The sequence below is a fragment of the Zootoca vivipara genome, chromosome 16, assembly GCF_965207765.1.
Source record: "Zootoca vivipara chromosome 16, rZooViv2.hap1.1, whole genome shotgun sequence".
Taxonomy (NCBI): Eukaryota; Metazoa; Chordata; class Lepidosauria; order Squamata; family Lacertidae; genus Zootoca; species Zootoca vivipara.
Window position 1 is genome coordinate 38,738,761 of NC_142599.1, and position 15,414 is coordinate 38,754,174.

Consider the following 15,414-nt stretch of genomic DNA (forward strand, 5'->3'; position numbering starts at 1 on the left):
ACACCGACAGAAGCGCTCTCGCGAGCCTTTTGCAATTCAGCCTCGCCGTACAATTTAAAGAGTAAAACACTACAGGGAATTGGTCGGAAGTGGGGTGTAGACAAAAGGTTTAGCCGCCTCACTCGTCACACTGAAGGACAGGAGCCCAGCTGCACCAGCCTCAGATCAGGTCGAAATCTAAAGAGCCGACGCAGGGTATAGGGGCCCTCCAGAAATTGAAACTGTTGAACTGGAGGAGGCTGGTGTCCTCGCCGCCGTCTTCCCCGTCGGAGATGTTGCAGTTCTGCTTCTTCCGCTCTGCCGTGAAGTTTCCATAGCCTCCCTTGGACTTATAGGCGACCATGTCAGCTAAGCCCAGGTGTTCCAGCTCGCTCAGGTCCAGTTCTGGGATGGGCATCCTCCAGTAAAGGAAGGAGTCGTACTGGGAGTTGACTGTGTCCCTCATTTCTTGCTGAGAAGAAAGGAGGAAGAAGGGAGTCTTCTGTTAGGGGAACGCTCAGGAGGGCTGAGTGCTAGGCATGTCAATATTTATTTATTTATTTATTTGGCGCCCATCTGACTGGGTTGCCCCAGCCACTCTGGGCGGCTTCCAACTCATATAAACACATAATAAAACATCAAACATTAAAAACTTCCCTAAACGGGGCTGCCTTCAGGTGTCTTCCAAAAGTTGTGTAGTTACTCATCTCCTTGACATCTGATGGGTGGGCGTTCCACACGTAGGGGGGGCCACTACCGAGAAGTCCCTCTGCCTGGTTCCCTGTAACCTCACTTCTCACCATGAGGGAACCGCCAGAAGGCCCTCAGAGCTGGACCTCAGGGTCCAGGCAGGCTGAACAACAATGGGGGTAGAGATGCTCCTTCAGGTACACAGAGCTGAGACTGTTTAGGGCTTTAAAGGTCAGCGCCAACACTTTGATCTGTGCTCGGAAACGTACTGGGAGCCAACGTAGGTCTCTCAGGACCGGTGTTATATGGCTCCAGTGGCTGCTCCCAGTCACCAAATCTGGCAGCCGCATTCTGGATTAGTTGTAGTTTCTGAGTCACCTTCAAAGGTACTTCTGTCTTGGCAGGATTCAAGAAACATGGTTACTTACAGACGTCTGTAAGTGGGAGTGCCGTGATCTCAAGGGAGCCATAACTCAGTTGGCAGAGGGCCTGCTTCCATGCAGAAAGCAACCGATTTCAGTCCCCAGGGGCATCTGCAGGCAGGATGGAGGAAGACCCCCCCCCCTGCTTGCAGCCCTGGAGAAGCCAAGGAGGGTTGGGGACGCCCCCTGCTTGAATTCTCGGGCAGCCATTGTCGGCCAGCATGGACAATCCTGAGCTAGGTGGGGCAGCGCCTCTGCAGAGGGCAGCTTCCAATTTAAATCAGCTCTTCATTCTGGACCATGAGGACTAGAGTCTTGGTTTTTAGTGGCAGAGCCCTTGCGGCATCTCCAGCCAGTGGCGATTCGTCCTCTGGCAAGAACCGGAGGGCTCTTTGTTGGATGTCCTTGCCTTGGAGAGTCTGGGCCCATCCTTCCACAGACTTGACATGAGTCAGCAGTGTGATGCAGCAGCTAAAAAAGCCAATGCAATTCTGGGCTGCATCAATAGGAGTATAGCATCTAGATCTAGGGAAGTAATAGTACCACTGTATTCTGCTCTGGTCAGACCTCACCTGGAATACTGTGTCTAGTTCTGGGCACCACAGTTCAAGAAGGATACTGACAAGCTGGAACGTGTCCAGAGGAGGGCAACCAAAATGGCCAAAGGCTTGGAAACAATGCCTTATAAGGAACGGCTTAGGGAGCTGGGTATGTTTAGCCTGGAGAAGAGAAGGTTAAGGGGTGATATGATAGCCATGTTCAAATATATGAAAGGATGTCATATGGAAGAGGGAGAAAGATTGTTTTCTGCTGCTCCAGAGAAGCGGACACGGAGCAATGGATTCAGACTACAAGAAAGAAGATTCCACCTAAACATTAGGAAGATCTTCCTGACAGTAAGAGCTGTTCGGCAGTGGAATTTGCTACCAAGGAGTGTGGTGGAGTCTCCTTCTTTGGAGGTCTTTAAGCAGAGGCTTGACAGCCATATGTCAAGAATGCTTTGATGGTGTTTCCTGCTTGGCAGGGGGTTGGACTGGATGGCCCTTGTGGTCTCTTCCAACTCTATGATTCTATGATTCCTCTGGCCAGGAGTTCCTCTCTCCACACCCAACATCAACACCCTTGGGTGGGTCTGAATTGCGGTACCTTCCCTCTCCCCCTCCCGCAACCACACATCTCCCATGCCCCCCTCCCTCCTCACTGCCCCACCTCTCAGTCTGGAGATCTCCTTTCTTTGGGCACATAGCACATCTCCCCATCCATCCATCATCCAAGGAGAGGCTGCCCCGCCCCACAACCTGCCCCTCTTTGTACATTCTCTGCCCATTTTCTCTGCTCCCTTTTCTCAGACATGCTGTCCTTGGCTAGCAAGACTGCACTCCCATGGTGCAGTGAAATATCTTTTTTTATGGGTAGTGGGGGGGTTCAGAATAAAACTGAAAGAGGGGAGAGCAGGCTAGTTTCTCTCCTCTCCCCCCCCCCCAAATAAGAACAGCACCTGTCTATTTTGCTTTATATCTCAGGTTCTAGAAACTTACTCTTAAAAACCGGGGGGGGGGATTGAAGTCCTGGGGTTATGCTTCACCCGAGGGTGCATTTTTGAAAAATAGAATTGTAGGCATGCAACGCACCTCCCTGTTTTCCTTTACGGGAGCCATCTCCTGGTTCCTGGTGTGCTATATCTATCTCTGCCTTCTATGCCTTTCTGGGCTCCCGAGAAAAATTACATCACTTTTAATTTTAAAAGCGGACACACAAGCGGGGTGGGGTGGGGAATTTGTGTGAGTGCGCTGGCTCCACTGAAAGACCTTTGTGTGGCATCCGAGGCATGTGGCAGACATCTGCGTTTTGGAAACAGCCCCCTCTGCATGATGGGTGGGTGCACGGATATTTATGTATGTATGCAGGCACATCCTTCTAACATTATTTCCGGATAATATTTTTTAATTGAAAGAAACCAAATGACTGGCAGAATCCAAACTGAAGAGGCTCGCCAAGCCCCAGAACACACCCCAAATCACCACCTGCTTAATTGAATAAGTGGAAAGGAGGTGGAGAGAGAGAGAGCGCCATCAAATGGGATGTGATCCTAACCCTACTTACCTGGGGGTAAGCCCCTTTGAGTTAAATGGGACTTACTTCTGAGTGGACTTGGTTAGGATCGCAGCCTTGTTTTTTTTTTAAAGAAACCCTGATTCTTTAAATAAAATTTCAAAGGCCATTTCATTTGTGGACCGCCGTCGCCTCTTCGGGTTACTAAACATATCTATATCTCTCCATACAACAAGGGAGTGGTCAAAGAAGGGTTACGTTTCAATAAAGAGGAACAAATTAGCATTTTTAAAATGTTTTAACACTGAACAGATGGCTGGTGGTGATATGGGTTGAAGTCGATGTTAGTCCTACTCTGAGGAGCCCCATGGCAATTAATCAAGGTGGCGTTCTTAGGCTCATTTATTTCAATCAGTCTAATCTAAACACCTATCTATATCTATATGTATATCTATAATCAGTTTTAAAGACATTTATCCCCTGCCCTCCAATCCCAACATACCCTTCCAGACAGGCTTAACAGGTCTGGATGAGCCTTTTTTTTAAAAAAAAAAAAAAGACAAAATGTATTTTATGCAGGAAGATGCTAACTCTGAACAGATTAATAACAATGCACGATTTGATTTGGTTTTTTAAAGGAAGATGGAAGAAACCGACCAGAATTAAAATACATCCCCCACCCCCAATTTCCCTCCAAATAATATATATTTCAAAAATATATTTCAATATATTTCTTTTCTGGCTCTTCCTTACCTTCCTCGGAGAAGGACCCACAGGGGCTCAGTTGCTTGGGAGGCAACAGAAGGAAGATGGCTTTTGTGCTGGAAGAGAGAGAGGGAGATCTCTAGTGGTCCAGAGAGATGGGCAGATGGTGTGATCCGTCTCCCCTCCTGCTTTTGTCTGGCTGGGTGTGTGTGTGTCTCTATGTGGGTCTGTGTCTGTTGCGCACAAGCCTCTCCTCTTTTTTTGCTGCAATGCAGCCCCTCCTAAGCCTTCCTCGCAAGAGCTGCAGCGGCCCCAGTGAATCAGCTCTAAGAAGAATTTTCTATTTTCAGTCGGGGAAGGAGGAGACTGAAGCCATGGAGATTTTCCTTCCATATATATGCGTGGTGGGTGCAATCTCTGTGAGCCTGCCGGGAGCGGGGTGGGTGTGTTTTTAAGAACGGCAACAATTAGATAATTGCTGCATTTTAAGCAATTACGATGCACAATGTGGAGAAACGGAGAAAGATAAACACTGGTGACACATGTTTTTATTCTGGCCTTTGATACTACCTATCTACAGTATCTATCTATCTATGTATCATCTATCTATCTATCTATATAGTATCAAAGGCCAGAATACACACACACACACACACACACACACACACACACACACACACAACCTATTCTTCTGATTGCAAACCATTGAATAAAAATTACACACTGCTTGATCGTTAAAAACAAACAAGCACAACCTCAAAGCAGTTTTTAAAGAAAGATGAAACAATAAAATAACCAGTAATAAAAATTAACAGCAGCAATTTAAGACTTTGGAAAGCTAACAATAGACCAAAAAATATTAACATTCTAAATATCTGGTAGGTTTGTTTTTAACAGGTGCCAAAAAGAGCACCGCGAAGGCACCTTCCTGGTGTGTCAATAGGCAGGGAGTTCCACAGGTGCTGCCAGACTGAAAAATCGAGTTCTTAGAAATGTGGGACAGATATTGTGTGGCACCCGCAGCAGAGTCGGTTCTGTCCGTCAAAGAGGTCGAATAAGGCAGTTTCGCAGTTCAACTAGCCCCAGGTGGCAAATTGTTTGAACTGATTTTCATGCTTAGTTTTTTTCGTGGTCGTGATCTGCTCTGGGACCTTATGGGGAAGGTCGAGGCTAAGAAATCTCAGAGATGATTTAAAAAAAAAACCCACATACTTTTCTGTTACAGTAGAACTTGGGGTCACCTGGATGGGAAGTAGGTTGAAGCATTTCCCCATGCGAGGCAGGGTTTTACTTGCGGAACTCCCCGCTGCAGGATTTGAGGTTGAACGCTGCCTCAGGTGTTTTGAAGGGGCGGGTCAGGCAGGATTGGAGGACGAGGAGGAGAAATGGCGGTAGCTGAGCGCTGAAAATCTGCTTTTCATGCAGAAGGTCCTTGGCTCAATCCCAAGGTAGGGCTGAGAACGACTCCCTGCCTGAGACTCTGGAGAGATACTGCCAGCCAGGGCTGACAGTACTGAGTTATGTGGATCAAGGTTTCAGTTGCTATAAAGCAACGTTCTTGATCATGATAGAACCTCCATGTTCAAGGCAGTGTATATATCTACATATTCTCAGGGATATAGCTCTAGTGATGCTCTAGGAAGCTGCCTTGCACTGAGACCATGAGCCCATCTAGCTCAATATTGTCCACACTGATAGGCAGCAGCTCTCCAGCGCTTCAGGCAAGGAGCCTGGTTATGTCTGCACCATAAATGCAAAGCACTCTTACAGCACTTTAACAGACACGGCTTCCCTCTAAGAATCCTGGGAACTGTAGTAAGATTCCAGTCTGGAGTGAAAAGTCCTCATGATACTTTACTGAGCAAACTGAGCAAAAACAGCATATGATTTGAGGAGGAAAGTCACAGGAAGGTTTTGCCTTTCTTAGCTCAGTCCTTGCCCATAGCAACGTACAGAGGAAAAACCAGACGAACCAATTGCTTGACTCAGTGTAAGTCAGCTTCCTATGCCCCTATCCAAGTCTGCACTTTATTCGGAACTATGGGGACTAGAAACTTGATATTATATTTAAGGGCCTTAGCTCAGTAGTAGGACACCTGCTCTGCGTGCAGAAGGTCCCAGGTCCAATCTCCAGCATCTCCAGGTAGGGCTGGGGAAGACTGTGGACAGCCAGTCAGCACCGACCAGCCTTCAGGGAGTTCAGATTAGGGTGTACATGTTCTCCTCCTCCATCATAGCTGCAGAACAGCCCTGTGAGGTAGGCCAGACTGGGAGAAAGAGAATAATAATAATAATTTGTTATTTATACCCCGCCCATCTGGCTGGGTTCCCCCAGCCACTCTGGGCAGCTTCCAACCAAATATTAAAAACAATGCAGCATCAAACATTAAAAACTTCCCTAAACAGGGCCGCCTTCAGTTGTCTTTAAAAAGTAAAATAGTTGCTTATTGCCTTGACATCTGCTGGGAGGGTGTTCCACAGGGCGGGCGCCACCACCTAGAAGGCCCTCTGCCTGGTTCCCTGTAACCCTCACTTCTCGCAGCGAGGGAACCGCCAGAAGGCCCTCGGCACTCGATCTCAGTGTCCGGGCTGAATGATGGGGGTGGAGATGCTCCTTCAGGTATACAGGACCGAGGCCGTTTACATATGTACATGGCTCTCTCTTGTCTAAACTCAAAATAATGTGGAAATGTGGGGGACTGAAGACTGCAAACAGCATCGCTATAGCAGCATCAGAAACACCCATGCTGCTACAAGATTTAATCTCTGCAACAAAAACAAAAAAATTCTACACTTGCACTATATAAAACCCTACTCAACAGGAAGAAATATGATTTAGAATATGATAGACAAAAATGGAATGAAGAGTCAGGGGTACAGATAACAAATGATATATGGGAGCCAAGTATAAAATCAACAGAAATAGCCTCTATGGATCTAAGACAATAGAAAATAATATTCAGAGTCCACTGGACTCCAGCAAAACTATACCAGAAGAAAATAACAAGTGCAGACAACAGCTGGAGATATGGGAATAAAAATGCAAACTTAGAACATATGTTGATCAACTGCCTGATGATAAGATCGTTCTGGTGTGAGGTGAGGATATTTCTAGCAAGAGTAGTAAAAAGAAATTGTTATTTAGGGGAACTGAATTTAATTCTAAATTATATTCCGGAAACGTGGGAGATTTCAAGGGGTCAAAAAAAATGGATGTGCCGTGCTATATTAGATGCAAAAAAACTTGTTTTGATGAATTGTAAGAGCCGCAAAAAGATTACATTCAGCACATGGATTGATAATTTGGACAGATTAGCTACATACAAACGAATTGCATGTCGACGCAAAATAAGAATGGATAAATATGAAGAAATCTGGAACGAATATTTAAGCAATAAGCCGGATAGTGGTGGGAAGTAGGTGAAGGAGAGAGAGGTGGGAAAATATTGTTAAAAAGGTGTAGTCATAGGTATATCAGTGTGTTCAAATCTGAATTGTCAGATTGTGTTATTATTGTAATTACAGTTTTTGTTGTATGTGTCTTTTGTGGTTGTTGTTTGTATTGAAAAAATGATTAAATAAAATTTAAATAAAAGAATGGAAACAAATAAAAACAGAACCTGAAATTGACTCATTTCCCCATCTGTACTCCTTGCCGGCATTTTCAGGGAGGCTGTGGAACTCCCCGTCACAGGGAAATGCTTTAATAACCTCCTTTGAGCGTGCCAGCAGCATTGCCAGCAATGGATACAACGTGTTCTTTTAAAACTCCTGGGAGACATTGCTCAGCAGGTCTCGGAACAACCTCGCAGCTTGTCTTCAATTTCATGAATCTTTCAGCAGCGGATGCTTTTGGGGCACTCGCAAAGAGGTAAATTATGGGAGCTGCCGTGTTTCGTGCTGACGTAATCTCATTGCTTATAGCTGTTGATAAACCTCCTATTAGGAAGAGTAATCTCTTTTTAGAAAACGGCCTTGAAGATTTGTAACTCATAGCGGTTGTGAGTCTAAATATAAGTAACTGTACAAACCTCTGTTGCTTTTTATTAGATGTTCTTTTTTAATCAGGTGTTATTTTTATCAACTGCTTCCTGTCCATGTCGTTTGACCTCCTCGGAGGGGATCTCATCCCTGCAAAAACAAAAAGAGAAGCCTGTTTCTTCCCCATAGGGACGTCGCTCTGTGTATGCTTTCAATATTTGCCTTCAGATTGCTTCTTCCTATGTTTTAGGGGGAGAGACACTCTGGACGCGCTCAGAGGCATGCCACTTGAGGTTTTTTAGAAAAGCAACCTTCTATCCTGTTGGTGAATATTTGCAGAATATCCCACATGCATATATATCGTACAAGAGTTGCAGCCAATTTAAGCCCTACTCAGAGTAGGACCATTGAACTTCATAGACCTGATTAATTTCAGTGGGCCTACTCAAGAAAACAACATGGAAAGGGTTAGGCTAATTTTGGAAATTGGTTGTAATAACAATATTATTATTGCAAGCAGGCATTTAAGAAATTTAGTGAGCTAAGTGAAAAATGAAAATTCAGATAAGAGAGGCCGTTTAAAGGCTAAGGAATGTCCAACATTTAGCTTGATAAGTCTACATTCAATGAAAAAGCACATCAACTGCTTTTGGAAAACCAAATAATTTTAATTTTACTTTCTGAAAATGCCAGCTAATGCTAAATACTACTACTAAAATTATTTATTATTATTATTATTATTATTATTATTATTATTACATTTATACCCTGCCCATCTGGCTGGGTTTCCCCCGCCACTCTGGGCGGCTTCCAACAAGTACCAAAATACATTAAAATATTATAATATAATTGTCAGTACTTGGCAATCATTTTAATAATTTCTATGCAATTTTACGTTTTACCTACCAAGCAAAACTAAATTATATTAATTTAACAGAAATATCCTTTGAATTCCCAAGCCATGTTGCAACCTTTTAGCACTCCTTGTTTGGGGAATTTGAACATTGGAAAATTCAACATGCCCTGGCGGGAGAGGACCTCTGCCTAAAATCCCTGGAGAGCTGCTGCCAGTCAGAGCATACCGTCCTGCCTGGAGGGACCAAGGGCCTGTCTCTGTGTCGCGCAGCTTCTGTTTAAACCAGCCCTTTCCTTCGCAACAATGAGGACTGGAATCTTATTGCTGTTTAAGAGAAGGGCCACACGCCTCAGCAGCAGAGCATTTTATTTGGTGTACCCAAAGTTCCTCCCAGGTTCCATCCCTGGCGAATCCAAGCAGGACTAGGAACACCTGTCGCCCTAAACCTGTCGCGGTTGGAGGATGGATGGCGGCTAACAGATTGAGGTTGAATCCCGACAAGACAGAAGTACTGTTTGTGGGAGACAGGAGGCAGGCAGGTGTGGAGGACTCTCTGGTCCTGAATGGGGTAACTGTGCCCCTGAAGGACCAGGAGCGCAGCCTGGGAGTCATTCTGGACTCACAGCTGTCCATGGAGGCACAGGTCAATCCTGTGTCCAGGGCAGCTGTTTATCAGCTCCATCTGGTACGCAGGCTGAGACCCTACCTGCCCGCGGACTGTCTCGCCAGAGTGGTGCATGCTCTAGTTATCTCCCACTTGGACTACTGCAATGCGCTCTACGTGGGGCTACCTTTGAAGGTGACCCAGAAACTACAACTAACCCAGAATGCGGCAGCTAGACTGGTGACTGGGAGCGGCCGCCGAGACCACATAACACTGGTCCTGAAAGACCTACATTGGCTCCCAGTACGTTTCCGAGCACAATTCAAAGTGTTGGTGCTGACCTTTAAAGCCCTAAACGGCCTCGGTCCAGTATACCTGAAGGAGCGTCTCCTCCCCCAACGTTCTGCCCGGACACTGAGGTCCAGCGCAGAGGGCCTTCTGGCGGTTCCCTCACTACGAGAAGCCAAGTTACAGGGAACCAGGCAGAGGGCCTTCTCGGTAGTGGCACCCACCCTGTGGAATGCCCTCCCACCAGAGGTCAAAGAGAACAACAATTACCAGACCTTTAGAAGGCATCTCAAGGCAGCCCTGTTTAGGGAAGCTTTTAATGTTTGATGGATTTCTGTATTTTAATATTTTGTTGGAAGCCGCCCAGAGTGGCTGGGGTAACCCGGCCAGATGGACGGGGTATAAATAATAAATTATTATTATTATTATTATTATTATTATTATTATTATTATTATTATTAAACCCCTGAGAGCCCCTGAGAAAACCGGCAGCCTGGACTTGTCTCTAAACAGCGAAGCAGAAGAGCCTCCAAGTTTAGAGGCAGTCTACCAGCCATGGAGGGACACGGGTGGCGCTGTGGTCTAAACCACAGAGCCTAGGGCTTGCTAATTAGAAGGTCGGCAGTTCAAATCCCTGCGACGGGGTGAGCTCCCATTGCTCTGTCCCAGCTCCTGCCAAACTAGCAGTTCGACAGTGCAAGTAGATAAATAGGTACCGCTCCGGTGGGAAGGTAAATGGCGTTTCCGTGCGCTGCTCTGGTTCGCCAGAAGCGGCTTAGTCATACTGGCCACATGACCCAGAAGCCAGTAAAGCGAGATGAGCTCTGCAACCCCAGAGTCTGTCACGACTGGACCTAATGCTACCAGTTGCTACCCTGCTGCTGGTAGACTGCCTCTAAACTTGGGAGGCTCTTCAGCACATGGAACAGATGCCCAACCCCTGAGGCAGGGCGTCAGGAGCATCAAGGGAGAAAAGGATCCGACCCAGGGCCAGATTTAGGTTTGATGAGGCCCTAAGCTACTGAAGGTAACAGGGCCCTTTATATGGCCAGCTGTCCTTTGTCAACAACAAATGGTCGCTGTTTTTTGTGTTGAATATATGCTATATGGTAATTGATGAACCTAATAGGTATCAAAAGCCATTTGATTAATACAGTAGTGAAATCATCATTAAGCTCTAACGTAAAATGATTTTTTATTCATAACAAACTTAATAATGCAAACACATTGGCATTTGGCAATAACAAAAGTTCCTGAAGAAGTGCGCATGCACACGAAAGCTCATACCAAAATAAAAATTTAGTTGGTCTTTAAGGTGCTACTGAAGGAAATTTTTTATTTTGTTTCGACTCAGACCAACACGGCTACCTACCTGTAACTAAAAGCTCCTTTAGAAACACAATTTACAAAGGCTCACAAACTTGGTATAACATGAAATAATAATTGTAGGTTTTATTTTATTTGTTTTTTATCTTATATTTTGGAAATGTACATCCAGTTTTTTTTCCTTTAAATTTTTTTGGGGCCCCCAAGAGAGTGGGGCCCAAAGCTATAGCTTGTTTAGCTTATATGGAAATCCGGCACTGATCAGGCCCCTTGCTCACTGAGGATCTTGGCATCTGTGTGATGCTGCCAGCCTGCGCTTTCTGCCAGCGGCGATGGAGAGAGACCTTGGACCCCAAAGGCCGCCTTTCCTGGGTCCCTTTTTTCTGCAATGCCCCGGCCGCCCCCAAGTCAGCGCTCTTGCACCGCCTCTCCAAGGCGCACTGAAGCACCCGGGTGTGTGTTGCGTGTGTGTGCGCGCGCGCGTCTCTCTCTGTGTGGAAAGAAGTCCTTCTGAGCATTTCCTCCTTCTCACTCGCAGCGGGGTGGAGGAGAGCCACACCTCGTGCGCGGGGCTGGATTTCCCAAGGAAAGTTTCCATGCCAGTCTGAGCCAGAGAAGTGGCTGGAGGCGAGAGAGGAAGGGGGTCGGAGGAGAAGGAGCCGCGCTTCTCAAGAAGACCAGGTAAGGCTGCCTTAAGAAGGAACCCCTCTTTGCCTTTGGAAACTTTCTTCTCAGTTTTACGCACGATCCTCTGTGCGCGCTGGCAACTAGCGGGGCAGATAACTGCACTTCGGGTTCTGCTCTTTTGTAAAACGCCTCTGATCTCCGAGGACTCTTACTTCAAAGGCTCCCAAATATGTCTGTGTATTCATGTCCCTATTTTCTTTTCTCCCCCCCCTCCCCCCCAAAAAAACAAGCCGAGGAACTGGGTCTGCAACCCACGCACTGAATCGGATCCGTGCTTTTGTCACAAATAATCCGCCTTTTGTAAGAGGATCGCTTTTTGCGAAACTGCAGGAAACTACCGGTCCGGTAGCAAACTTAGGGCGGTTGAAGCCCACCCGGTCCTACTCGAGAGGAGACCCGATGAAATCGAGGGGCCATGGCCTAGCCGTTCGTTTCAAGGGGTCTACTCTGAGTAGGGCAAACTTCGGCGTTGTTGTGTGGCCCTTTCGTGTTTATTTTATGAAATGCCTTTCCATTTTCTTTTGAATTCGCTTTCGCTTCAGACCTTGAGAGATGGCGTGTCCTTCCAAGCCTCTCCCATTTCTTTTTCTTTTTCTTTTTTAACCAAAGGAAACTCTTGAGTCCCATTGATTCAGGGGGAGGGGGAAGGGTGTTAAAAATCTCTCAGCGGCCTTTCCCGAGAGGATTTTTTTAAAAAGAAAGCTGGTTGGCTAAATCCTTTAGCAAAGTTCTCATGTTCTCTCTCTCTCTCTCTCTCTCTCTCTCTCTCTCTCTCTCTCTCTCTCTCTCTCTCTCTCTTAACCCCATGACACATTTTGAAAAAGTTTTTTTAAAAACTGAACAACCAACAGAAAGGGAAAAAAGGGGAAAGACAGGAAGTCTCTGTCTGCCTCTAATTCTACCCCCGCCCCTTATTTCAAACATATTTCTGGATTTTCCACTGTCTGTTGTTGGCCCGTCATAATAAAAAAATTTATCCATAAAGCAACATTAGATCCTTGACCTCCCTCCACACACACAAACACACACACACACACACACACACACACCTTTTCCTAGGGGGGAAATTACTGTACTCAGTCCAAGGATCATTCATGCTCCTAATGAAAGCAAAGGCCTCTGCAAAAATTTGAATGGTTAAACCCTTTCCTAAAGTTGCTGCAATTAACAGCGCTGGATTGTGGGGGGCAAGTGGGTGGGGAGGGAAGGTTGAAACCCCAAAGCTCAGCCAAGTGTGGGCTGAAACATCATAATTTCTGCAGAACTTGCCCACTTCACATTAGGCCCATGCCCTTCATGTGGCTTTTGGGAAAGCGCCACAGCTCTGCCGGTAAGCGGTTTTGGACTTCCGGGGAGCTCAGAGACAACCTCAGCACCCCTTTTCCCATCAGCTGTAACCCTGAGCTTTTGGGGGAATGGGTTTTTTGGAGAGGGCCAAGATCTGCTCCCCACTAGCTTTGTACATCAGAATTTTTAGCTCGCTCTTGAAACCCAGGGAGTTTAGCAAGATTTGAGCCCTCTCTCTCTAACAAAGGGAGCCAAAATATATTTTTTGTACTTTTTTTAAAGAAACAGTAGTCACTTCACAAAGCTTCTTACAGGCTCTTACAAAACCGCTCTACCCAATTCTTCTCCTCCTCCTCCTCCCCCTCTTGCCCCAACCCATTTCCTTTCTCTGGATTTGACTCATTCAAGTCAGAAGAAAGAGGCAGGCTTGTTTTGTGCTGTTGCCTCTGTGCGTGAGAGAAAGACAAGGACTTGTCAGGTCTGATTCCTAGCTCTGAAGTCGGGCCACATTTTATAGCTCTCCTTCTTGTGAGATTATAATTGTTTCTGAAACTCTGGGAGGGGGTATTGAGGTTTTTCCCCAATAGGCAAACACACACACAGTTTTTGCAACATCCAACACATTGTTTCAAATTCACATCCCAAGTGTGGATCAATGTGGAAGTCTTCAACCATCAATATTTCTTTTAAAAAATATGTGTTTATTTATTGCGTTTGTAGAACCCCTTTTATCTTTAAAGTGGCATGCATGGTTCCACCCCCCCTCATTTAATCCCTACAACAACCCTCTGAGGTAGGTTAGACAGGGAGGCAAGGACTGACCCCCAAAAGGTCACACCCGGTGATCTCCATGTAGCCAAGTGGGAGGATTTGAACCCTGCTCTCTCCCAGGTCCTAGTCTGACGCTCTAACCACTACAGAACACTATCAATTTCATCTTTTAGATGGAAACCAACCATCGTCCCATGCACATTTCTGTAGAATCCAAAACCTTTTCCGATTCACATCCTGTGCAATGTGTGGAGTTTTTTTTTGGGGGGGGGAATTCTTTGACTATCTTCTTTACACCCATCCCACCAATCTCTGCACAGCATCCCAAGAATATTTTAACAGTGCTATCAATATGCAAGCTTTCTTGGGTGGGTAGGAAACCCCATTGAACTCCATTGCACTTCTCCCCCGAGTAAGCAGGCCTACGTTGCTATTTTTTAAAGAGAAACAGAGAGACAGTTTGCAGTGGGCAAATAAAAAGACTGTCTTTATGTCTAGATATTAAAAAAAAACAGAAGATGTTGAGAGGAGGAGGAAAGGGAAGAGAAAATGGAGAGACACGAGTTCTTAAAATGCAAAAACTTTTATCTTAGCTGCACAGCTCTCCCAGCCATCAGCTGCCAAAAAATCTGTTCAGTGTCCCAAAATGAAAGGGAAGGGGGATCCCTCTCACTCTTCCCTCTGCAGGCACCCCAAATTACTGCATTCTTGAGCTTTTTGGGGGGGGCCCTTGCTCCATATCCTCTCCTCTGTGGCCTCCAGATTTTTTAAAAAAGATGTTTAGTACTTTAGTTTCATTTCCCCCACGTGAACGAGAAGAAAATAGCTGCTTCGGTAACAATTTCCACCCCACCTGAGCAAAGTCCTCAGAGATTTCCTGTCTCCTCTATCCGCACCCCTCACCAAAAAAACCCAACACCCCCATTCAGCTCTCCAACCCCCCCTCCAGCTGCTGCTTCCTAGATCTTTCTCCTCACCTCTGAATCTCACACCCGTCATGTGAGGTCAACTGGCTTGAAGGATTTCTCAACAGACAAGTCAGGGGCCTGTTAGGGCTTGGAGCGGGAATGACAATGTGCTCTGGAGGCGGGAATATGATGGATCTCTCTGCCAACATTTGAAACTCAGATATATATATATATATGCAAACCGCCAAATGGCACCCTAAACCTAGGTTACAGTTGCCACAACGAAATGTCCAGGCGCTGTTTTTATTTTGCAATGAACTTTATTTATTTCATTTCTATACCGCTTTATATTTCAAAGAAAACAAATCTCAAAGGTGGTTTGCAACACATTAAAACTTCAAATAAAGCAACCCGGAATAAAACAAATTCAATGAAAATATGTCAGCTCTAAGTGACATTTTGCTTTCCCCATATTTATTTCCCGCCTTGGTTTATATAGCTGCCCCATAGCAGAAGTACTCTAGGAAGGCAGGGTGGTGTAGTGGTGAGAGTGTCAGACTGGGAACTGGGAGGTCCTGGCTTGAATCCCGCCCTCCATCATGAAGCTCACTGGGTGGCCTTGGAGACAGTCACAGCCTCTCAACCCACCTTACAGGGTCGTCGTAGGGATTACAATGGGGGTGTGTGAACCATGTACTCCTTGGAGAAAAAGGCAGAATATAATTGGAATAGATCAGCTTTTCTGCTTAGGTGGCTAGAGAGGCCATTCGCCAGCCTGGCGCCCAGAGATCTCCATGTGTTCGCAATTGGACCCGTGCTAGCTGCAAAGTGTGCCTAGGGGATTTCGAACACTGCTCC

The 15,414-nt window shown here is 46.0% G+C and overlaps 2 protein-coding genes across 4 annotated transcripts in view; one reads left to right on the forward strand and one right to left on the reverse strand.

Moving 5' to 3' along the window:
• Positions 1 to 4,035, reverse strand: MLLT11 (MLLT11 transcription factor 7 cofactor). Of its 2 annotated transcripts, none has more exons than XM_035099007.3 (2): positions 3,897 to 4,035; positions 1 to 451 (listed from the first exon to the last, which is right to left on the reverse strand). In XM_035099007.3, the coding sequence occupies exon 2, from the start codon at positions 443 to 445 to the stop codon at positions 161 to 163; it is 285 nt and encodes a 94-aa protein (XP_034954898.3). In that variant the 5' UTR covers positions 446 to 451; positions 3,897 to 4,035; the 3' UTR covers positions 1 to 160. The 2 variants fall into 2 exon arrangements, with proteins under 2 accessions (XP_034954898.3, XP_034954897.3); XM_035099006.3 differs by lacking the exon at positions 3,897 to 4,035 and adding an exon at positions 2,723 to 2,820.
• Positions 4,036 to 11,433: 7,398 nt separating this feature from the next.
• Positions 11,434 to 15,414, forward strand: part of CDC42SE1 (CDC42 small effector 1) — a 36,691-nt gene continuing 32,710 nt past the window's right edge. For both annotated transcript variants that reach the window (XM_035099008.3, XM_035099010.3), the window contains exon 1: positions 11,434 to 11,584. The gene's annotated coding sequence lies outside the window, so the exon portion shown is untranslated. The remainder of the gene's footprint in view (positions 11,585 to 15,414) is intronic.